The following is a 25,605-nucleotide window of genomic DNA, read 5'->3' as shown; positions in this document are numbered from 1 at the left end:
TCTCTCTCTCTCTCTCTCTCTCTCTCTCTGTCTCTCTGTCTCTCTTTTCTTTGTGGCCAGCTCAGTCCAAACTGGGGGTGGGGCTGGCATGGCATGTGGTACCTAGGACTGAGGGATAAGGTCCCTGCACGCTTGCCTAAGGAGGCGCTTTAGAGCACTGAGCTATCTCGCCGGCCAGGTGGACTCTTCTCTTAGCTATGGTCACTGAGGCCATTGTCCTTAGGTGCCACTGATCCAGCTTGGCTTGCTCATGCTTCTGCTGCTGAAGTGGAACAAGAGATACTTCCTTGCTTTTGATCATGGTCACCAGCTGCCAGACTACCACAACACATGCATACATTTTTATCTTTATTATTGTCTGCATAGGACACTTTAAGAGATCTGTCTCTGAGTTCAGAAAGACTTCATTCTATTCAATCTATCCTACTAGGGTTCTGAACTATATTTTTTTCATTTGACATATTGAGTTCTTCAGGATTTCTGATTCTTTTTTTAGGTATCTGGCTTTTCTTGAATTTCTCAATCATAGTATTGATTATTTCCCTACTTTTGTTGAATTATCAGCATTCTGTTATACCTTATTGAGTTTCATTAGAATCACTTCTGATATTTTTATTAGACATTTCATCAGTATCCTTTTCTTTGTGCTCTATTGCCCCAGAGTTTGGGGCACCTTTGGAGGGGCCATATTGCCTTGATCTTTCATACTTTGTGATCCTCACTGATATTTGCACATCTAGCAGTTGAGTTTTCTCTACCACTTTTATAAGGTAGCTTTCATAGTAAAAGTATTTCTTCTGAAGCTGTCTGAAGTATTGGCTGGGACATTCGCATTGGCTTTTGTTCCTGATGAGCACTGAATTATAGTCTTCCTGTAGCTTCTTTGGCTATAGTTAGTGTGTCTGGGTGGCATGGTGGCAGTACGGATAGGGAGTATATGCCACCAGGTCCTATGATGGTGCACAGGCTGATACCTGTAGTGGAAAGTTGGGGGCAGAGGAGGGAGACAGCTCCCAGGTACCACATGGCAAGCACTTTTGTTTTTTAGGTCCCAAGCCATGCTCAGCCACCTCCGTAGTGTCTAGTACTGTGTAGGCTTGTATCTGAGATCAGGTTCTTGTTGGGTTTGTGAAGCTGTAGCCCTTTGTGTGAATGAAGTAGCATGTCCACAGGGCCTGAGTCAGATGCAGAGGCTTCTGACTCCCAGTGCAGGATGAATTCTAACAACGTTTCTGTTCTCAAGATGGCACTGTCTGATTCTATGGGTGCAGAGACAATAAGAGTTATTTCCCAAAACAAAGCTTCCTCATCTAGTCTAAGTAGCTCTCCTAATGATGTTTTAAGCCTAGGATAACTCTAGAATACTCCTGTGGGTCAGATTATTATTGACTGTGAGATCTATCTATCTATCTATCTATCTATCTATCTATCTACCTACGTACTTATTTATTTTTGTATTTAGCACAGGGTCTCCAGGGTCTCACTACACAGATCAGACTTGTAGTGATTCTCCTGTTTTCAGCCTCCTAAGCGCTGGTATTACCATGCCCAGTTTCAATCACTCTCTCAGCACACCCCAGGGGTGGGGCTGTCACAGCATGCTGGAGATTGAACCCTGGTCCCTGTGTCTGCCTAAGCAGGTGCTTTAATCCACTGAGCTATCTGGCTAGCCCTAGTGACTGCAAAATTTTAAAAATAAATTAAATAAATAAATAATGGAGTCTGCTGGGACTTTGCCCTTAACTTTTACCCAGCAAGGAGGAAATCCTCCCCTTCACCTCCCCCTCATGGAGAAGCTGTGGGCATGGGTCCTCTAGTTCTATGCACATTGCTTCGCTCTCAGCCGCTATCTCAGGTCTCGATGTGGAGCAGAGTTCTCATTTCCTTCTTGCTGAGTATCAGTGAACTGCCTTAACCATTCAGTTCAAAATGCATTTATTTATTTATTTATTTATTTATTTATTTATTTATTTTCATCCTTTCTTTTGGAGGAGGGGGCAAGTGCTTGGCACCTCAACCTCAAATCTACTCTATACAAAGTTTTAAAGTACTACCATTCATTGTACACTGTATATTGCACTAGATACTTCTCTTATTTCATTCTGCATATCAGGCATATGAAGCATATAGAGAAAAAAGTTCTGAGAACACAAATAACTTGACCAAACTCATGTGTTATATGATACACTATGAAGAAATTCACACAGAGAGTAAGCAACTTGATGTATACTTCAGATGATCTCTCTAGCTACCTTCGCAGTGGCTCCCAGTTGGATACAAGCCCCGCTTCATCTGGCTTGAGACTCCACCTGTGACCTTACCTCACATACCTGCCTCCCTTGCTTGCTGCTGCACAGTGCCTCTGGCTTTCTGCACCCTCCTGTATAACCCTTTGAACTTTGTAACTGCTGTTCAAAGCATTGCTTAAATGTCCTTCCTGAAGATATTTGGTGAATGATAATAAGAAACTAACTATTACACATCATGATACTGCTTTATTTTTCCTCTATTAGAAAATACATTTGTTTGCATGTTTCTATTGTATATCTCCTTATTCCTTTTTGGCTCCTTATAGCAGGGATCTTGATTTGCTTCTTTTACTTGTCTGACACTAATGTTTAGAACATGTACTCAATTCACATATATTTTTTTTTAAAAAAAGAGAAAAGATCTCAGTAAAAACCCGTCTGCATGATTACAAAGCCTATGTCAGTCTCAGCATCACTGTGTATTATTTCTCCTCATTCACCACCGAAGGATGTGAGCTGAAGCTGCCATTCACTAAGCCTCATCCACTCAGACCTGTTGCTGCCTAAGATGATGCTTTTTTTTTTAATTTGCAAAAAGGACCCTTGAGCAGTATGGGCAAGCAACTGCCAAGTGGTTTGGAAAGATGGGTAGCAAATACTGAAAACATGGTAGGGTCTGTCATCTTGCCTCATGGTACAAGGCAGTGGTTTTCCCTCTGCATGAGGTTATCTCTTGAGAAGGATGCTGCTTGGTCAGACCACCATTTAAATGATAGAAATGTTTATTAAACTCAACTGTGCTATCCAGCAAATGTAGAAATCACTACTATGCTACAGGCAATGATCTAGATTTAAATATATGTTTTTTAAAATTAAGTAAAAGACTCAGATTTACCACCCATTTTACTATACATATTTGAGTGCTTAATATTTGAGTGACACGTGTAGCTATTACACTGGATAGTGCCTACACAGAATATTTTCATCATTATAGAAAATGCTATGGAGTAGCACATTTTAAGGTGCTCATGGAAGTTTTCATAGAGCTTTACATGGAGAATACAAAAATTTATTTTTCTCAACAATGGGATGATAAGCTAGACTAAATCCCAGTGACTTTTTTCTGGTTCAAACAAGATCTGAATATTATATATTGTTAATATAAATCTTATTGATAGCAAATGTTCTCCTTGTTAAATTTATATTCTTCACTACTTCTAGATGACCAGGATTGCCCATCACTAAACCTAGGTAATGAGAGTAGTATTCACCTTAATAGAACTCTTTCTCATTTTAGACAAATTTGCTATCTATATTCTTTATTTTCCTGTCAAGATTGTTTCTTTGATATTATTCTATTAAGTTTAGGTTCACCTTAAGTTTTATTAACTCTATCTGAAAAAAAGTCATCTCTAAGTGTGTTAATGGTGATGATGTCTTTTCAAATGTGTGTGCCTTACAGTCTCAGAGTGCACTGGCCCAAGCCCTGCAGTCAGCCAAGCATGACTTTGACCTTCTACGAGAGCAGTATGAGGAGGAACAGGAGGTCAAGGCTGAGCTACACCGGGCCCTGTCCAAAGGCAATGCTGAAATGGTGCAGCTGAGGATGAAGTATGAACAGGATGCAATCCAGAGAACTGAAGACTTGGAGGAGGCCAAGTGAGTCGGGCAAGGCTGCCTTTGAACTGGAATTGGTCGTATCTACGAGTCTATACTCATTAAATCCTGGGAGGTGCATCAAAAAGTTTGAGAGAAAAGATGAAACACTTACTGCTGGCCAAAAGCACATACTCTGAATTGTGTAAAAATAATCAAGGCAGGTGACAGAGACTATTACAAGGCCCTATGGAAAGAAAGATGCTTTTTCTTTTTTTACTAATTTTATTGAGACAGAAATATCAATGAGACAGTTTCAAAACAGCTTAGTAGGACAGCTACAATAATTAATACATTTCATATTGTTGTCTTCATAGTAGTTATTCAGAGTACAACATGCAGACATGACATCCTGTCCAACACTATTAGTACCGATCATTCTTCTCATTGAACTAAGAGAAAGTAGCTGTATATCTATCCCATATTATATATATATATATATATATATATATATATGTTTTAACTACAAAATAGACCTTCATTTATATTCCCCCTTTTTTTGCTTAGAAGATGGGTTTTCCATTGTCATTCAAACATTGTAAGTGTGTGAATTCAGCAAAATAATCCAATATAGTTCAGATGACTGACACTGATAAAAGATCTACAAACTACCATACATGGTTTCAGGGTAAATCCTGAGGGGATTTGACTGACCTTGTGAGATACAAAAGTTACATTTTTTTGTTATATAGGTCTTGCTTTATCTTGGTCTTAACTATCCAGCAGAAAATTATAAACATGTGGTATAAAAATTAAAGCCATATTTGACATTGACAAAGGTTGTACAATCTGAGGTATGGGATCTCAGGATAAATCCTAAGGGGATTTCACTGACCTTATCAGACCCAAAAGCTACAACTCTTGTTGCATAGGTCCTGCTTTACCTTGGTCTTAACCATCCAGCAGAAAAGTATAAAAACGAAATATAAGAAGTAAAGCCATGCTGTTATGTTGAGCTGTAGGGGACTCAGGTCCTCAATTTCTGACACTGCCAGTAAGCGGAAGACCCAATATTATTATGGGCTACTGGACTCTTTTAGAATATTTTGCTGAGTTTACACACTTATAATATTCAAATAACGGAACTTAACAAAAAAAGGGGATACAGATGAATGTCCATTTTGTATCTGTGTATTCAAAGTGGTTAGGATAGATATATAGTTACATTCTCTTAATGAATAGAGTGATTTATTCTAATGGTGTTAGGATATCATGTCCACATCTTGTACAGCAATTAACCACTAGGAAGAATGTATGCAATGTGTTAATTATTGAAACTTTCCTACCAATTTGATTTGAAACTGTCTCATTGCCATTTGTTTATCAATAAAATTATGAGAAAAAAGAATTAAAGCCATATTAATATGCTGAACTGTAAAAGGCTCAATCAACAACTTCTGGTGTTGTTAGTTCCGTGGGTAACCCACTGCTATTATGAACTATTGGACTATATGGGAAAGATGCTTTTTCTAGGGGTACAGGAAGAGTTCATGGAAGATGTGGCTCTGAAAAATGGGCTATTACTGTTCTACATCCATTTGATAGAGCAAAATGATTCTGCTCACATATATACATTGTATTCATACATAGAAGTCAATGTATCTCCAGTGTATGACTTGTAGACTACCAAGTGGTTTGGGAAAATGGGCAGCAACTGCTGGAAACATGCTAGGATCTGTCAACTTGCCTTATGGTACAAAAATCAAATTGAAAAGAAATCAGAAATTATCCCCCAGGACACCAATGATATGGAAAGGTTTTAGAGTTTGTCGACAGAACTGTTGGAGTCTGGGGCTCTGTGAGTCAGACTGGTTACCGCAGTGGACTCAAGTGCTTTACTTAGAGAGTGAAATGCTTTAGTATTTTACAGAGAAAGCTTCACACTAGCCCCACTTTATAATTGTTTTACGCAAAATAATATGTCCCTGGATTGGTAGCTTGGCAAAGATTCAGTGTGGATCAATACACTCCTCTTTACCTTTAGCTAGAAATAATGTTTTTTTCCAGTCCTTCACCTAAATCTGAGCAGCATTGTGTGTAGCTGCACTGCAGCAGCTCTAGTTCTGTCCCAGAAGCAGTGTCAAGTGATCCATCTCTGTGTCCACAGTGCCTCATGAAGGGCTTTGGAATGACAGGTACTAAGATGATCATCTCTGCAGCCCCTCAAAGGGGGCCTCTGAGCTAAAATATCTCTTTTTATATCCAAATATGTCATTTGCTTCTAAATAAGAATTTTCCCTTTAAGTGATTGATAAAATGCCTGTCATTTTACTTAATGGTTTTCTTGGTGGGTAGCAAAGGAAAGAATGTGGATTGATGAATGACCGTATGGATTTGTGGGAATTAGTGCTCTAGTATGTGACAACTAAAGAAATGTACTGGACAAACATAGTCATAGTTGAGGACCATTTTTGCTTTAGCATTATTTGAATATCAAGCAAATAAAGTTTTTCCAGGGTCATACTTTTCCTCCACCTCACCTCAGGGAAATAGGAAGCTTCAAAAATATCTAGGGTCAGGCAGTGGTCAAATTGGAAAGTTGGAAAGTAGCCTGCTTTGAGCTCCAATCTGAAATTCATATGAGTGAGGCGAGCAACACCAAGCTCACCTGTGACTCATTTATACTCCCAAATTATTTAGGGATAAAATTTTGCTTTTTTCCTCAAATAGCCCTTTGCATAGTCTAGACAACTAAGTAAGTGCTTCTGGTTGGCAAGTTAAGGAGCAAAATAGTAGCTTGTATGAAGTGTAGAACACATTTGTCAGTAAAATGAAAGTGAGCAGTTTGTCCCATTTGCATTGCCATTTCCTTGTGTTTGCCTTGAAAACCCCAAGTCCTACTGAAATCCCTCAGTCCTGGTCCAGCATGGTTGGTCACTCTGAGTAGCTTAGTCACCTTCTCATCGTTGTGACAAAGTACCTGTCACTGACAATTTAGGGAAGAAGAGGTTTATCCTGGCTCATGGTTTCAATATCTGGTTGGGGGCTCTAAAGCAGGAACAGGATGTGAGGATGGAGGGTGAAAGAAAAGGTGGTCAAGTCACGCCACCCAGGAAACAGAGAAGGGAGAAGCTGGGACAAGAATACACCTTTCTAAGAAAATTTCTTTTCTTTTTTTTTAATTTTATGTATATGAGGGCTGGGGAGATAGCTTGGTGGAATAAGTGCTTGCCTGGCAATGCAAGGTCCTGGGTTAAATCCCTGGTACCACAATAAAATAAAATAAAATAAAATAAAATAAAATAAAATAAAATAAAATAAAATAAAATAGTAGAGTAGAGTAGAGTAGAGTAGAGTAGAGTAGAGTAGAGTAGAGTAGAGTAAAATAATAATAAAATAAAATTTTATGTATTTGGTACAGGGTCTCACTATGCAGCCTAGGGGCCAGCACAGCCTGTGGTGCCAAGTATTTAACCTGGTCCTTGTACTTGCCAGGCAGGCTCTTAGACCACTGAGCTAGGATACACCTTTCTAGAAGATACCCAGTGACAACTCCAGCTGTTCCCACCCCATACAGAGCCCTGAGCTGCTGGAATCATCAAGGGAGGACTCCACTAATGAGTCTAGCACTCCACTAATGAGTCTAGCCCCCACTCTCTACACACAGGAGGACGGGGGTGGGAGGGGGGACATTTGAGATCTAAACCACAGGATTTTGTTTTTTAATTGTTTTATGAGACTCTTCTTGTTTCATGGGTTAAGCATTAGAATCTGAAGAGTGAAGCAAAGAAATAAACTGACATGGTTAGAAAGCAAGTGACCAAGGAACTGTTGTTAGAACCCAAAACCTTCCTAAATTCTGAGCACAGATTGGGTTGTATAGGGTTCTACCTGAAGGGAGCCTTGTCACCTACCACATGACTCTGCCAGGATACTTGTACAGTGCAAGTTAATTCTCTACATCCTTTTATAGCTTCACAGGACAGAAGAAAAGTTTTCTTTTGTTATGTGTTTAGTACAGGATCTACAAGGTCTCCCTACAAAACTCGGACTCCTAGTGATCCTCTTGTTTTCTCCCAAGCCTGGGATTATAGACTTGTGCCACTATGACCAGTCTCAATCACTGTCTCACTGCATGGCACTCCACAAATCAAATCCCCGGTCCCTGCATCTGCCTAAGAAAAGCTTTCTTACATATAACTTCCTTCATTAAAGAAATAATCTAAGATGAAGAATGGGACAGCAAACAGTTGTGCAAGAGATGCAAGAATGCAAAGAATACATTTTATTCATCACAATTCCTAAAAGTAGGGCCAGGGAGATAGTTCAGTGGCTTAAGCATGGCTTGGTAAGCTCTAGGTCCTGAGTTCAAACCCCAATACAAAAAAAAAAAAAAAAAAAATCCTAAGAGTAAAAAATGAAAGGATTTCTAAGAGTGCTGAATTATGAGGGAGGTCAGGGAAGCCCTGCACAATCCCCTCTCCAGCAGATGATTCTGGAAGCGCACAGGCCCAGGACTCCCTGAGAGCCATAGGAGGTATTAAGTGGGCAGCTGGCGGAGTGGAGGGAAATCTGAGACATTCAGAGCGAGGAGAACATTGTGTTGTGTTTATAAGCCACCTGGAAAGAGGGTGAGAGGATGAACACACAGGAGAGCACGAGAAAATATTCCTTAGAAGCAACATAGCCAAGCAGGTACTTAGAGACTAAACATGCTGAGGGAGTTTTCAATAGCTTGCTGTTGGTGCGAAGTTTAGAACAATGGCTACCATTTTGTGTGAAATTGACCCGTACTGTTTATTAAATTTTTAGGATAAGTAATGTGTGTGTGTGTGTGTGTGTGTGTGTGTGTGTGTGTGTGTGTTCAAAGATGTGCTGAGGTCCAAGTTCAGATTGGCAAAGTAAAATCCCTGTAAGCATAGAAGCCGGAGCTGGAGGTGAACAGAGATGCTCTCTGGAGTACAGGGAGCTGCTGGTGCTGGATCCTGTCATGCCAACTGCAAAGGCCACCCTCTTTCTATCCAGCACTTTCATTAATCCGGGACAGGCTTGATGAGCTCTCAGGGGATGTTACTTCACTCTCCCTCTCTGTCTCTTTCTCAGGAAGAAGCTGACCATTCGGTTGCAGGAGGCTGCTGAAGCCACACAGGTGGCCAATGCCAGGAATGCCTCCCTGGAGAGGGCCAGGCACCAGCTGCAGCTTGAGCTTGGGGAAGCCCTGTCTGACCTGGGGAAGGCCCGCTCGACAGCGGCTTCACTGGACCAGAAGCTGCGGAACTCTGACCAGGCCGTTGCCCAGTGGAGGCAGAAGCTCGAGGAAACCCAGGCCTTGCTGGATGCCTCTCAGAAGGAGGCCCGGGCTCTCAGCGCCGAGGTCCTCAAGCTGAAGCACACCTGTGAGGAGAGTGCGGAGGGCCAGGAGATGCTGAGGAGGGAGAATGAGAGTCTCCAAGGTATTCCAGCTGGGCTCCCAGCCTGAGCAAGAGCCGGGGGCTTAGGGAGAGCCCTGGCCGTGTGAGCAGGAAACCTTGGCATTGCTGTTTCCATTCATGTTTTAACTTGTCAAGTTTCAGTGCTTTGATTTTAGTATTTTCTTGCTAGGGATGTTATTTATATTATATTAATTCTGTTAGGTATAAATTATACTTAAAGGTATAATGAAATATACCTTAAGAATTTCTTGCTATTAAAAGCCTTACTGATAGTTTCCATGTATTGTATGTATTTTTGAATGTCTTATATACAAATTACACATTATTTCACACCTTTTATCTTTCATTTGTCAATGCATTTTATAATTTAACAAGTATTTCTATAGCCCATGCTATATTCCGGATACTATGCTGTATACAGCTATTCATTATTTAACCCTCAGAAGATCTTAGTGTTAATTTTATTTGTAAAATGGAGATTCTGTTGGGCTATGTATGGTTAAGTGCTTTGTCTGAACCTACAATTGAAAAGTAGCAGACCTGAGACCTGAGCCTAGGCGTCTCGGTTCCGACAGAGTTAACTACTGAATAATGCTACTTGACATGGTGCTTGTGGCTTTTTGCAGGCCTGTCCATGGAGGCCTGCCTCATACTTTTAAGAAGCTACATTGTATTTCATAATAAGAATGACCAGTACTTATTTAAGTTTCATTAATTTTAATCCTGATTATTCAGCACTAATCCCGTGTTACGCATTCATGTGCATATATTTGTTCACATTTGTTCACATCCTAGAAATAAAATTGCTGAGTTACAGTAATGAATTTTAAAATCTTGACACATTGCCAAGCAGCCTTCCAGAAAGCTGCCAAGTTACCCCAGCACCAAGAGTGACATGCCCAAAGGTCCAGAGATGCGGAAGAATGCAGTAGTTTATGATTCTTGGAGGTATAACTACAACTTGCTTTCTTTGTTGACTTAGATAATCCATGACTAGGTCAATCCATGACTGGAATGCTAAAGGTACTGGAAGAGTGGCTTACAGGCTTTGGCTCTGTCCAAATCACCTAATAGGAACATTAAAACAGGCAGCTGGAGCCCACCCCAGAGTTTCTAATTTAGTACTTCTGGAATGAGGTCTATGAAAATGCATTTCTAATAGTTTTCTAAGTAAAGTCAAGGTCACTGGTCTGGATACTCTCCTTGGTGTGGGCTGGAGATAGGACTTTGAGCTTCTTTGAAAAAATCTTTGTAGGTGATTCTAAATTACAGCCAGTAAGTTGCAGTCAGAGTTGAGAAAAATGAGTTTTCTCTGGGGAAGCTCTCTTTGGACAGGGCTTATCAGAGAAGGGTCATGATTTGCATGTGAGTTCTCAACTGATGTGTTTGTACAAATTTTTAAAGTTCTTAAATAGTTACTGTCTAGGATCTCAGGACCAGAGAAACAGGTGAGCTCTTGAGTTCTTCTGCTGCCTCTAGACTGAATTCTGTGGCCATCAACCCCAACCCCATCCCAGGTAACAGAGGCTCCTTTCATAACCAGGAATCAATGAGATGTTATCAGGTTGTAGAAGTTTTCTGACTACTAGATGTGTTGCTCTTTCAAAGACATGGTCATGGGAGGGTAGCCCAAACCATCAAGTCGTGTGCTAAAACTACTGTCTTCTGTTGATTAAGGCCCATGTTTTTGATCCTAGCAGAGAGTGACCTAGATTATTCTTCAAGTTTCTGTCCTAGTGTTGTATGTGACTAAGATCATTGCAGTCCCTGATGTTGAAAGCTAGGCACTTGCATTAGAAGTGGAGGAATTCCAGGATTGTGTATGAGAACATGTCCAGGTGGAATCTGGCATGGCTAGGATAAGCAGAATCACTGTGGGATGGTACACAGACCATCCCAGGTACAAGACTCTAAGAAGCACCACCTTCACCAGTTGGGATAGTTTTCTGGCAGATGGCCAAAGAATATGTGGAAGAGCAGACACCTTTTTCCAGTTCAAACAAGTGTCCCAGAGGGCTAACTTCCCTCAGCTTACCAAGGGTTGAATGAATACAGTTCAGTGGAGCTCTGAGCACAGTGTAATGTGCTTGATACCATAGGTCTAAGACAGATTTCTTCCACTAACTTTGCTGATCTTTATTTTTCCAGAGCAGATTTCTAGTCTGACAGACAAAGTTAAAGAAGGGACCCGGAACTTAACTGAAATGGAAAGAGCTAAGAAACTGGTTGAACAAGAGAAGATGAAAGCTGAGGTGACACTGGAAGAAACAGAGGTATGGCCATGAGGGATGAAGGAAGATTTCCCTCATTAGGACAAAGGGAAGGTTTGCCTTGTAGTAATGTCAAAAGCAACCACACCATCACACTTAAGCAATGTCCACATGTTAGGATACATGTCAATTATACAATCATTCCAGAAAACTATTGTCCTCATTTTACAAAGGATGAATTTGAAACTCTAAAAGCAGAATAAGGGGGCCAACCAAATAGCTCAGTGGATTAAAGCACCTGCAAGTAGGGGCAGAGGCCAGGGGTTCAATCCCTGGGCCTGTCGTGCCAGCCCCACCTCCAGGGCTTGTTGAGATGACAATTGAGACTGGGCATGGTGGCGTGCGCCTGTAATCCCAGCTCTTGGGAGGCTGTAAACAGGTGGACCACTATGAGTCTGATCTAGTAGTGAGACCCTGAATACCATGTAGACCCTTCTTTAAAAAATATGAAGAAATAAATAAATAAAAGCAGAATAAGTCCTACTGAATACAAATCTTTAGAATGTACTGACAACAGAAGCCATGACTGCTGATCTCCACTCCCTAGACCCTCACTACTCAAAATGTGGTACATGGACCAGCTGTGTGCACATTATTCAAGACCTTGTTACAAAGTCAAAATCTCACTCTTTTTTTTTTTTTAGAACCAGGGATTGAACTCAGGCCCTTGCGCTTGCCAGGGAAGCACTTATTCCACCAAGCCATGAGCCTGGCCCCCAAATCTCACTCTTCTCAGCTCTGCTGAATCTGAGTCTGCATTTTAACAAGATCAAGTTTTTGTTCCTATACTTTCTAACATTGGAGAAGCACATAGCTTCTCTGTTGGAAAGATTGTCCTGTCACCATTTCTGACTGGCAAGGTTCAATCGAGATTTGGCCAGCCTACAGAAGAAACCTAGATCTGTGCATTGGGTTAGATACTTCATTCTCACCTGCCTAGCTGCCCAGCCAGCCCTCTGCGTCCCCCGCCACACCTCCTAGCTGCACAGCCACTCAGCCCCTCAGCCACTATCCAGCCTTCCAGCACTCATGGCAGTTTGGATTTATGCTAAAATACATATGCATGGCTATGCACCAGTGTTGACTTTGGTTATATAAGTTATTTGCTTTGAGGCCACCAGATGGGCCTGTGCTAGAATTCCACTGACTGTACACTTATAGGGTCCTGAAAATCACACTCAAATCACCCTCTAATACACACACACACACACACACACACACATACACACACATACACACACTGGCACACAACCTGAGCCATAGTGTAGTCATTTGGAGCTTCATTTTTCCCTATGGAGGTTCAGTAAATATTTGTCTAAAGTTAAAAGAATAATTACTCTCACAGCTCTCCCCTCTTGGGACAGAATCTGTCAAAGGCAGCACTCCCCAAATGAAATCCCATGTGACTGCTTTCCAAATGCTCATCTTGCATGTAGATTGTTTGTCTGGAGTGTTTCCAGGGTCATGGATTCAAAGGTTAGGAAAAGTCTCTGACTCTACCCCAGAGTCGGGGCAAGAATTACAAAGACCACTAAGAAGACTGTCCCAAACAAGACGGTGAACTATAAAGACAGCTATTTTATCATGGCCCTTAGATGGTTGACAAGCCCTACAGAGACTCCTTTACCTCACCTGAAGTTTATCCATTTGACTCAGCTTTTGAATAAGCATCTGGACCTGCTAAAATACAGTCCTAATCTACAAATGCACCAGTAGAGACAGTGATTTCTGAACGGAATGGTAGTTTTAGGCAAGATCCTTTTGGAAGATACCGTAATAAAACACTATCACTCACAGACTTCACTGTGTAGGCCTTTCCAGTTAGATTTGCTCCACCACTGCAAGACTTTAGAAACCTGCAAAGCAAGAGATGCAGCCTCATCAACCTGTGTTGTGTTCAAGGCAACAACTCTTGATGCAGCTCCCACTCTTTTATGTATAAATGATAGTGTAGAGGTCACCTGCACTTTATGTTGAACCTCTTCAGTAGCAGTGTGGCATCTCCTCACCAGACGGGTTCTTCTACATTCACTGACCTTCACAGACACTCCTTGTTTAATGACTGAATCCTGCTCCTGAGACGAGGCCATGAAAGACTTGCTTGCTCAGTGAGGAATTGTCTAGAGTATGTGCATTACAATATTCACAACAAAGAAATAATCAAAGGAAACTCCAGCTTGAAGGCCTTGCTTTTATTTGCATAACTCTAACACAGCACTGTTGTGTATGAAGAACATAAAACTACTGTACCGTACCATTCTGTACAGTAAGTCCCCAACTTAGGAACATTTGAGTTGCAAACTTTCCCAAGTGTCCTGTAAAAGAGTCACTTTTTGTTGCATATGAATGAGGCCACAGCATTCTTCCAGAATGGAACATGTTTTTAAATCAGGGTCTTATTGTATATTAATCAATCATCACTATATTCAAGTTGAGAATATTAGGGCCACCGCACGCATATAATTTAACACCACTAGATGGCAATATATCCTATTAACCTTTTTGCACGTTCTGTCCCCGGGCACATCATAAACACTTCATCAGCTTGGATGTGTATTTGTAACTTTGGGTTATTTCTTATCCTCAGTGAGACTTTATGAGAAACTTTATCAGTTTTTCGTAAAGCCATAGAACTCAAGTTATCCCAGGTGACTTTCTCTAAAGATTTACTTTCTCAGAGTACTCTAGAAAGGTAGAGGTCAGAGTTTCCCCTGAAGCAACTATACAGTTTCCTGTGAGAAAATTGCTATCCAACCATTGTTTCTGGTTAATTTCATTTTTATATTGAAGATAGTGTTGAGAGGATAGCAATAGAGACCTTATTGAAATTTTCAACATATTTCTGGTTTTTATCTAAAATTATTAGTTAGTTGATTTTACCCTTGGTGATATTTGTTAATCACTCTTCAGAGAAGGTTATAAGCAATTACCTCTGCCCTCAAAACTGTTCAGAGTTCACTGCCAAATAGGATGCTTCACCATATGCACTATGTCATCAGTATATGCTGTTTTCATATCTATTGATATATAGATATAGATATATGTCTCTCATATTTTTTTGGAATAGGTTTTTAGAATTGCATCAAACTTATACTTTTAAAATTGATTCACCTTTGCAACATCTCTGACAATAATTTACTGGGTTATTGCTTTTATGTATTTGGTACAGGGTCTCGCTACACACCTCAGACTCATAGTGATTCTCCTGTTTCAGCCTCCTCAGCACGGGGTTTACAGGCATGTACTACCATACTTGGTTTTAGTGGCTGGCTTGGTGCACCTGGGGCAGGGCCAGCATGGCATGCAGTACTGGGGATTGAATCTGGGTTCTCATGCTTGCCAGGCAGGTGCTTAGACTGCTGAGCTATCTCCTCGGCCTTCCTTGGTCACTCCTAAATACTCAGAGACTGAGAGATCTCCCTGCTGTCAAAACAGTCCATTTATAGGAAGAGTGCTAACTGACCCTTCAATATCTAGTGATTCATTTTTGCAACATCTGTTCCAGTGGAACATAATGAAATGTGTCCTCTTCAGATTCTTGTTCCTTAAAATTTTCTAGGTAACATATGAACTTCATGCAAAAATTCAAAAAAGTTCAATATTTGACCTAAATGGTGATAATGGCTCTAATTGATTGTTAGGTGTCAAGTATATCCTAAGGTTTTTTGGCTTTTCATATGAAACATCACACACATTTCTGTTGTTTACTGGCTCAATGAATTCATTTTTTTTTTCTTCTAGCTCTCTGTGAAACCCAGAATCAAATAAAGATTCCCAATAGCAGTTATTACTTTTTGTTCTACCTTGGATACTTTATTAGGTCCCTCCAAAGATGGAATGTGTTATAAGAATCAAAAGTAGTAACTGTGAGCGTTTAAATATAGTCACAGAAGGTTGAAATTTTATATTTTAAGAATATGTTTTAATTGGGCAGATGATTTACCTCAGTAGAAGGGCACTTGCCTAGCAAGTATGAGATCCTGTGTTCTATCCCTAGCACTTCAAAAAAAAATTCAGTAAAAATAATAGGCTAAGAATGCTTTAGAACTATTTTCCTGGGCTATAGCTAAAGATCTAAGAATGTCAGAAACCATGAATGAAAGCAGCCCCTCATATTTCATCCTGTTCCACTCTTTATGGAGCTGATTTGAACCTGGATATGTCCCAGCAACCCCTAAGAGAGTTACCTTGGTGACATACATTTTGAGAGAAAAAAATTCAAATCTTTTTTTCCAAAGGTGGATTTCATTTAATGTTTGTTTAATAAATTAATTTGTTTAGGGAGCTCTGGAGCGGAATGAAAGCAAGATTCTTCGCGTCCAGCTTGAACTCTCGGAAACTAGAGCAGAACTTGAAAGGAAGCTTTCTGAGAAAGAGGAAGAAATGGAAAATTTTAGGTATTTAAAATTATTCTGATGAGCAGCAGTTACATATTAAAGAAGCCTTGAGTGATTAGAACTCACTGTATTTAGTGCCTTCCATGACACTTGATGGGTCATTACCAAAAAAATTAGTCTAACTCCACATTAGCTTTTCTATTAAGTGCACCCCTGTTAGTATAAAATAATACCCATACATAATTACTACCAGGTTTCATGATTTTTCCAAGCAACTTCTACTTGCATTTAAAATGTGCATTCTCTCTCTGTCTGTTCCTCTCTCTCTGTCTCTGTCTCTCTGTCTCTCTCTGTCTCTGTGTCTGTCTCTCTCTATCTCTATCTCTATCTCTATCTCTAAATCAATCAATCTATCTATCTATCTATCTATCTATGCTGTGTATACTGTCTGGATCTCTTCACAGCTGCCTTAGACATTCAAGAAACTATGCTGAACTGTGGAGAAAAGGACTCAAACTTGGGCACTGTACACTAACACTAATGTCACCTCAGAGAGAAACTTTCCGACACTCCCACCTGTTCCTGCAGCCTATTGCTTGGGGAAGACAAAGTCATCTGTGTGATTAAGTACCCTTGCTCTCTCTCCCTGGCATTTTCCTTCCCAGAACTCCCTTCAGAGAGGAATTTTTGTCTAATTAAGAAGCTCTGAGTCAGTGTCTAAAACCAAAACAAAACAGGAGTTTTTGATGAAAAGCAAAACTATTGGGCCTTAATGTTTATCCTACTTCCTCTCATGAGGAACAAAACTGAGTGTCTCCTGTGCAATTAAAAAAAATAGTAAAATCATTTTTTACTTCATGTAAAATCAAACCCTCAGGTTGAATCAAACCTATACCTATAAATAAACTAAGCGGAGGAAAAATAAATCTTTAGGCGAGTCTGCATCTCACTAGGCACGTCTGAGTGTTGTAGAGCAGTTCCCCAATTATAACAACCACAGTGCAGAGGAAGCCAGAGATCCAGCAGAAATGGTTAAGCGAGGGAAGCACTGAGGAGACCTAGAGGTGTGAAGGGGCAGAGAAAAGGAGAGGGGAGTGGCAGCAGGGATGAGCGCTTCCTGAACTTTAGTTACTGGTTCATAGCAATAGGGATGGGAGCAATCAGAAAGGAAAGGTGAGTGTGTCTCCCACAGTATCACAAAGACTGCCCTCCCCAGACCCTTTCCACTCTGAGCATAGCTTTTACCAAGTGTCCTGGTTTAATCTGGTGGTTTAAGATGACTCCGGGGCTAGGAGGAAACTGAATAGGATGGGGGGGGGGTGGATAAACACAAGCATGAAATTCCAAAACATCAAGGATAAACCAACATATCAGAGACCTCAAAGAAAATAATTTCCTGATGGCAAGATAGTTTCAGCGTCCTGTATCCACAATAATCCTTAGCCGTTCCACAGAAACTGAAGCAATCTGTGCAGACAGGAATCAGGAAATTGAAGGGACCAAGAAAATCACAGAAGAGAGATCTAAAGGGAAAGGTCAGACTGTGATAGTTCACAAAGGCGTAACACATTCAATTCCTTCTCTTCTGCCAAGCTGTGTGAGAGTCTGGGAGAGTCTATGCCTGTGTGAGCCCCTCCTGGAGGCTTTTAGTTGTGAATTGTGTTAGTAGGTAGAGTTGTGTGATGATTTATTTAGAAATATTTGCTTTCTTAATGGTGGTGAGAACTGTGCCTATTAATCTAGTCAGAACTTTTTAAACTTTTGTGGAAGACACAGCTGTTTTTATCTTTATTTCTACTGTTGTTTATTATTGGCATGGTTGGAGGGAGGTGACAGGGCAGTCACAACGGATGGAAGAGGGGGAGAGCTTTGATGACTGACACTGATCTCCATTCTGGATACAGGGAAGCAGGCCAGCTTTAGGGCTCTGTGGTACCCCATTGCCACATACAGAAAGCCTTTGCATCCAGGCTCGTCTGACAGCAGGTTGTTCAGGTACATTCTGAGTCTCCAGGGACACCAGTTACAGTCCTCTCCCAACTGTTCCGGGACATGCCTCAGTAGTGAGCGTCGGCACACATCTTCCGCTCTACCCAGAGATTATTTTATGAGAATACATTTGTTTCTTTTGGCTTGATGGCCTATGCTATGGAAAAGCTAGGCAAACTTTCTGTGTTGGATTAGACTTAGTAAATACCTTCAGCTCTGTGAGCTATATGGTCTCTGAGCAAACCAATCAGCTCTGCATTTATAATTTTAAAATAGCCCTTGACAATGGGCGGTTAAATGAGTGTGGCGGAATTGGTCCACAGTCCATGGTTTGCCCACCCAGGTCTACAGCCTCAGGAGCCTTCCATTGTCTTGTCCTTCCTTGTGGTATACTCCTGGGAAAGCAGTCATTTCAAACTCTGCCCCATTATCTCAATTTATCTACACCCTCTTAGTTTCTATTATCTAACTGAATTTCTGTCCCAAGATTATGTTTGAATCTCATGATTGTTAGGTAAAATATTTTTGTGTGTCTTTGGAAAGTATGGTCTCAAATTGAGACATGGAATTCAGTTCTCAGGCCGGCCAGATAGCTCAGCATACTAAAGCTCCTACTTAAGCGAGTGCAGTGGCTGGGGGTTCAATCTCTGTTCTGCCGTGCTGGCCCTGCCCATGGGGTGCACTGAGATGATGATTGAGATTGGTCATGGTGGTGCACGCCTGTAATCCCAGCACCTGGGAGGCTGAAAACAGGAGAATCACTGCTAGTCTGATCTACATAGTGAGACCCTGAACGCCCTGTAGAGCCTGTACCAAATACATTTAAAAAAAAAAACAAAAACAAAAAAACAAAAACCTTGCTTGTCGTTTTAAAGGTAAATTGCACATATTAAGGAAAATCTCATATTTCCATGAGATAAGCAATATCAAAGACAAAAACATGGTCTATTGAATTGTTTTTTTAAAATATGTAATCATTGTATTAAACTTCTTTAGTCCATGAAATATTCAAAGGAATGTAAAGGTCACATTGAAACATCCACCATTAATTAATTTTGCAAGTATTTCTTCATTCATTTATTTTCATAACATATGCTACCTACTATCAGAAATACGTGGCTGCATGTTCATATTTTCATCATGGGTAGTCTGCACGCTCCTGGCTCCTCTGTGTGCTGCCTCTCTCCTCCTCTGCTCTCACTCCCTGTGGGGGGGGGGACAGTGACATGTGCTTGGCACCCACAGCCTCCTCTGTGTTTGCATGGTGAGGCGCAGTGCCAGCGTGTGCCCAGTTCTGGTTTCCATAATATTTACTCTTTGGGGGCTTCTCTTAGCCATCTTGGAATTCTAAGTTAATTATTTAAAAAATTATGTTGAGAAACTTTAGCCTTTCTTTTCCAAGTAATTTTCTATTCCTGTACCATCCCTTCTTTTGGCCTATCTCCATGTTTACATATGGTATACTGCTGTCTCTTGAATGGTAATTTAGGGATATTATTTAATTTTTTCTGTTCTTCAGATTGAAAATATTCAATATTTCTGACTTTATGTTAATTGGTTCTTTCTTCTGCAATCTTTAGTCTACTATTAAACTCATTGAAGGTTTTGTTATTGTTTTTCAAGATATTGTACTATGAGTTTTAGAGCTCCCATTTGACTCTTTATAGTTTCCATGTCTCAGGTGCATTTGCTTATCAATGACATTCAGATTGTTTAAATTCTCATGTAGCTCTAACAACTAATCATCTTGGAGTCTATTTCTATTTACTTGTGTTTTACAAAATTGGGTTACACTTTCTATTTTTTTATGTGTAATTTTTTTAACAATCATTTTGTTTTTGTTTTTTTTTGAATAATTTTAATGAGAAACAAATAGCAATGAAGCAGTTTCAAAATCAATTACTAGCAGTTTCAATAATTAATACATTGCATATTGTTGTCTTACTGGTTATTCACTGTACAAGATGCAGACCTGATATCCTGTCCACAAACACTATTAGAACAAATCTCTCTATTCATTGAATTAAGAGAAGCCAACTGTATATTTATCCTATTTTGAATATACAGATACAAAATGGTCATTCATTTGTATCTCCTTTTTTGCTTAGTTTTGTCAGAGAAGAGTATTCCATTGTCATTTAAATATTATATGTGCATGAATTCATCAAAATATTCTAATATAGTCCAGTAGTCCATTATAGTAGTGGGTTATCTGCAGAAATGGCAATGTCAGAAGTTGCTGACTTGAGCCTTTTACATCTCAGCATATTAGTATGACTTTACTTTTTATACTTCGTTTTTATACTTTTCTGCTGGATGGTTAAGACGAAGATAAAGCAAGACCTATATAACAAGAAATGTAACTTTTGTGTCTGCCAAGGTCAGTCAAATCCCCTCAGGATTTATCCTGAAACCCATACTGGAGTTTGTAGATTCTTTGTCAGTGACTCATCCACATGGCTGACACTGAATTGTTGTTTTTAAATTTTTAGTTTTTCAAAGTTTTACATTTGTGTTTTGATTTTTAAAATTTAGGTTCTTATTGTAATTTTTATGTTTTGTTTAGAAAAAAGTCTTCCTTTTTGGTCATTCATAAGTGTTTCATTTTTCTTTGAAAAGAGGTATTTTAGGGAGTTTTTATTTTGGGTCTTTTTCAGACTATAGATAAAATTGATTATTTAGCCATCATCCTTCAGACCTGTATTCTTCATTCCTTTTAAGCCACACAGCCTTGTTTGCAAGCACTCATGACACTTCGTAAACAACTTCAGTCCAACTAGCATGGGAAATATTCAGTTTGCCGAGTGCAGTAGATTTCACTTCTCTGCATAGAACCTTGACGCAGCCAGGGATGCTCTAGTCTTGTATGGTGAGAGTTGGTCTTGGGGATAAAACATCACAGGAAGGCAGAGAAGCAGCTTAAAGCTCTTAGTGGTGCCGCATATGTGTGTCTGTATTAGTTTGCCTGGTTGCTATCACCAAGCACACAGACTGGGTGGCTACACAGAAAAAAGTAATTTTCTCTCAGTTTTGGAGTCTGTAAATCTGAGATTAAGGTATTGGCAGATTTTATTTTCCTGAGGTCTCTGTCGTTGGCTTACAGACAGATGGTCACCTTCTTATTCTGACCCTACAAGGCCCCTCCTCTCTGTGTGCCTATCCCTAGGGTGTCTTCCTCTCCTTGTGAGGACACCAGTTCTGTTTTATTAAATCTACAAATAATGGCCTAATGTTTATTTTAATTATCTTATAAAGTCTCTGACTATAAATCCAGTCATTTTCTGGGATACTCAGGTATAACAAGTGACAGTTGAGGGAAAACAATTCATCATATCACTATTCCTATTAACACTACTTGCTTGTAAGGCCCTATGATTCTGATCTGGTGGCTGAACATAAACCAAGCACCTACAGGTAGGCATGGAAGGTCAGCCTGAGCTGGTAATGTCAGGAAAAATGGGACTGCAGAGGAGTGGTACAAACCCGAGCTATGGAGCCAGAAAGAAACAATCCAAACATTTCTAAACTGCTTTTGGGGACCTGTCATAGGAGACAGAGACAAAGAGACACTCATGTCACTTGTGGCCCATAGCCATGATCCACTAGCAAATTCTGACCACGACCCTCCTCCTGCAGGAGGCCTGTCTTCCCGATCCATTTCAGAGGTCAGGACACAGGCCCTGTGATGATTCAGTGCAGGATCTATTTCTGATCCAAGACAAATACATTTTTGCTGTTTGTTCTGAAATACACTATGAGAAATGATACAAGGTCCTTTTGTCCTCTCATCTACTTGCCTCTCCAGAGCTTTGTTTAATGGGATGAGCTATGTGGTGCACATGTTAGTGATAGAGCTGAACTGTCCTGATGAACAAGCACCGAATCCTGGTAGCTTAAAGTGATAGAAGTTTAATTTTCTCTGAGTTGGAGTTCAGTGTGAGGTAGGAAATGAAGTTGTCTATCCTGCATAGCAACTCAAGAAGCTAGCTTCCTTCCATTTCACGAGGCCACAGATAGGGGTGAGGGATTGCAGATCGTAAACATTTGTGTGGCGGAGGCTTTTGATGGAATACTTCACTCTAGCCCAGTCAGCCATGTTGTCCCCAACTATCTGCAGGAGTACTGGGAATTGAAAATTGTCATGGATCCCCTCCATATGTTCACTGCCCTCCTAAACACATAGCTATTTTCACAGCTTCAAGCACTTTGCAGATAGGGTTTTTGCTTTTATGAAGGAATATCAAAGTCATTCAATATCACATCACAACTGGTTTTCTCAGCCATTTCTTGTTCTCCCAAACTCCCAGAAAGAAATAAACCTATTCAAGTACAGTTAATGTCTGTGGGCTACTGGAGCAGTAGTGCCTGATCTTAGAGTGTTTCTAATATCAGTAGCCTTCTTCTGCCCAGATATGACATTTCTCATCAAAGTGGCTAAATTATGGACATCTACAAAAGCAGATGTCCTTCACTATGAGCTACTCTTGGAAATCTGGGGGTTTACTTTTGATCATCCTTTAGAGGATCTCAGATAAGGTTATCACTGGCCTACAGAAACACTGAAAACAGCCTGGAGCTCCTTGATTCTCGTACAAGTTGGGCTGTAAGCCTTTCTTAGTCTATTGTGATCAATACAATGCTGTGCTCAACACAGACTCACCTCTGACTCTATGTCATGAAAACCTTTTAGCTCCATTTTTAATCACCTAGATTTTTGTTTTGAATTTAGCCTTTTTACATTTCCTAAACTGTTGTGAACATAGCAAGTAAATTTACTTAGTTTGGGTATGTGATATTTTCCCTCTAAATATTATTTCCAAATAAGGAAGAAGCAACAGTGTGCTATTGATGCTCTGCAGTCTAGTCTGGATTCTGAAGCTAGGAGCAGAATTGAAGCTACCCGGCTAAAGCAGAAGATGGAAGGGGATCTAAAGGACATGGAACTGCAACTCTGTTCTGCTAACCGCCAGGTGTCCGAGGCAACCAAATCCTTGGTCCAGCTTCAAAGTCAAATGAAGGTATTTTCAATTTAGAATATAGGGTTAGGGTTGAACACTAAGAAACAGATTATGTGGAGCAATAGGGGTAAGGGCAACATCTCATCCTTTAAGAGAGTGGGAACATGTTTACATTCAACATGTAGAGCTGTCATGTAGGTAGAGCTGTCTCTGCACATATGCATGGAGTCCCATCCCATGTTGAACAAGGGGACCTGTGCTCCAAGTCCATGTCTTCTCTTGCAGGATCTTCAAGTGCAGCTGGATGACAGCACACACCTGAACAGTAATTTGAAGGAGCGGGTGGCTGTGGCTGAACGACGCAACTCTCTTCTTCAGTCTGAACTAGAGGAACTGAGGTCCTTGCAAGAGCAGACAGAGAGTGGACGCAAACTGGCAGAAAAAGAGCTCCTGGAAGCCACAGATAGAATCAATCTTTTTCATATCCAGGTGAGACCCATCAACCCTCCTCTAGCAGTGTCAGGCCATTGAAGGCAATGGGTCCCACCTCTGGTCAGCCTTAGGCCAGCCCCAGTTGCCACATCAAGGCTGGAATGTGGCACAAGAGATATAGGAAGAGCCTGTACAGTCTCCTGAGCAGTGTCATAGTCTCTATTCCTGAGTGTGTTAATTTCCCAGGGCTGCGGTAGTAAAGCGATGCACACTGGATAACTCCAAATGGAAATCTGTTCTGGCAGAGTACTGTTTGACATTAGGCATCCAAGATCAAGGTCATGCTCCTTCTTAAACCTGAGGAATATTCCTTGTCTTTTAACTTCAGGTAGCTTGCAGGTAATCTTCAGCACTCCTAGCTTTATGTTGATGCATTTCTCTAACCTCTCACCTTCACTTGGCGTTCTCTTTGTGTGAGTTCCCACCAGCTCTGTGTTTCAAGCTCTGTTCAGAGTTTCACTATTCAGTAGGATCCCAGCCACTTTGGTCATTTTTTTTTTTAGCTACTTTGGATTAAGGCCCACTCTCATGACCTCTTTTTTAGCTTTGTTACCTTTTGAAAGGCTCTGCTTCCAAATGAGAAACTAGGTGTTAAGAGTTCAAAATACCTTCTTTTGGGAGACACAGTTTAACTGTTAGCGTTAAGCCTTCTGCTAGGAGAATGAACTGTCATGGCATTTGTCATGCTTTGTGTCTAGGTGTCTTCCCAAAGCCTCATGCAGGTATGAGGTGGCTTCTAGAGTTTATTTATTTATTTATTTATTTGCGGTACCAGGGGTTGAACTCAGGACCTTGTGCTCGCCAGGCAGGTGTTTATGCCTCTGAGCTATATCCCTGGTCCCTAGCTTCTAGAGTTTGTGATGAATTCATGATCTGATGCTGGGATTAAGGGTGTGAGTGCTATACCCACCAGGGTGGAGGTAATCTACATTACCTGGGGGGCGGGGGGACAGGCAGCCGCTTTTCCTCTCTTTGCTTTTTGCTGTTTTCCACTGCCATGAACTCTCTGCCGTATGCCACTCTGCCTTGGAGCCAGCGGAGTATGGACTGTAACCTCCACTAACTATCAGCTAAATAAGTCTTTCCTTCCTTCATTTTGAGTGTTATGGATTCTGTCCCAGTAATGAGAGAAAAGTAACTAAGACAGTATTGAAAGCCTACAGTACACCAGAGAGGCAGAGTTGAACATTTTATATCCTTGTCGCTCACAATTACTCATCTCATTCTCCTGTTCTCTCTAAATGAATTGCTTGCTCAACCTCCCAGAAACAAATACTTCTTTTCAGGGCCAGGAATCTCTAAAAATTCTGAATGGCTACTGATAAAATGAGCTGGCACTACAGTGATTTAGCTTCTCATGTAGTCATGTTTCATGAACCATAATTTTTAGATTCTTTATCATTGTCCTGGGACCAGGAGAGGCCACAGTGGCTAGAATAAAGGTCTGAAGTAAATAAGTCATACAAAAAGCATCAACCATAACCCGGATAAGTGAGCCTGGATAGACGCAAAATGTATACGCTGTCCCCAAACAATGATGAGCTAAGTAAGTAACTGTATAGTGAGTGTTGTGATAGAGAAAGTACACCCTGCAGAAAGCCTGACAGTCCTGGACTTAGCCTCATGGGCATCATGAGCATGAAAGACATGGGAGGTGTCAGTAAGGAAGAGCTGTTCGGGAAGAGGGAACTCACATTTTAAGAAAAATTCTCATATCTAGAGCACAGGATTCGTAAGAAAGATGAGCAGAAATAATGATAAGAGTCAGGTGTGGTCAGGTTGCCAAATACCCTAACTCTGAGTCAGTGGGGATTGAATTTTATCGCAGATAATATGCATGTACTGAAAAATGTTGACTAGCTGAGAGTTATGAGGTTTACATTTTAGAAGGCCTTCCTTGGTAATACAAAAGATAGATGAAAGCAACTATGGTTAACCAGCCATGCTTTGATGTATTTAAAAATGTCTCCTGGTTGCTCAGTTATGGGGAAGTGTCCTGGCTTTTAATGGGTAGGCTTCAGAGATAAAACTCATAAAGTAAACATAAATGTGAACATAAAACTCCTCAGGGTGTCAGATTACTCCATATCACAAAGACTTACCCTTCACAAAATGCTGGTTGTGCCCTGCCTCCCCCTCCCCCCAAAAAAAGTACTAGACCAAAGGAGGTATACACCAAAAATGTACCTGCTAAAGGTTCTGCCATTAGTTTGTGCCCACAGTTTAACTTTCGTGTCCATGTGCTAACATGATTCCATTTGGGTACCATAGGACACAAATAT

General features: G+C 40.6%; 1 protein-coding gene across 1 annotated transcript in view; it reads left to right on the top strand.

Moving 5' to 3' along the window:
* The window catches only part of Myh15 (myosin heavy chain 15), a 147,450-nt gene that overhangs the window by 105,759 nt on the left and 16,086 nt on the right, over positions 1-25,605 (top strand). The window contains exons 30-35 of the mRNA XM_004643969.1: positions 3,712-3,908; positions 8,949-9,298; positions 11,426-11,550; positions 15,829-15,944; positions 22,699-22,891; positions 23,117-23,320. Of these exons, the coding sequence (XP_004644026.1) occupies positions 3,712-3,908; positions 8,949-9,298; positions 11,426-11,550; positions 15,829-15,944; positions 22,699-22,891; positions 23,117-23,320 (1,185 nt within the window). The remainder of the gene's footprint in view (positions 1-3,711; positions 3,909-8,948; positions 9,299-11,425; positions 11,551-15,828; positions 15,945-22,698; positions 22,892-23,116; positions 23,321-25,605) is intronic.

This window comes from Octodon degus, unplaced genomic scaffold (genome assembly GCF_000260255.1).
Source record: "Octodon degus isolate 3935 unplaced genomic scaffold, OctDeg1.0 scaffold00187, whole genome shotgun sequence".
NCBI classification, from domain to species: Eukaryota; Metazoa; Chordata; class Mammalia; order Rodentia; family Octodontidae; genus Octodon; species Octodon degus.
This window is presented reverse-complemented; position numbering and strand designations above follow the sequence as displayed.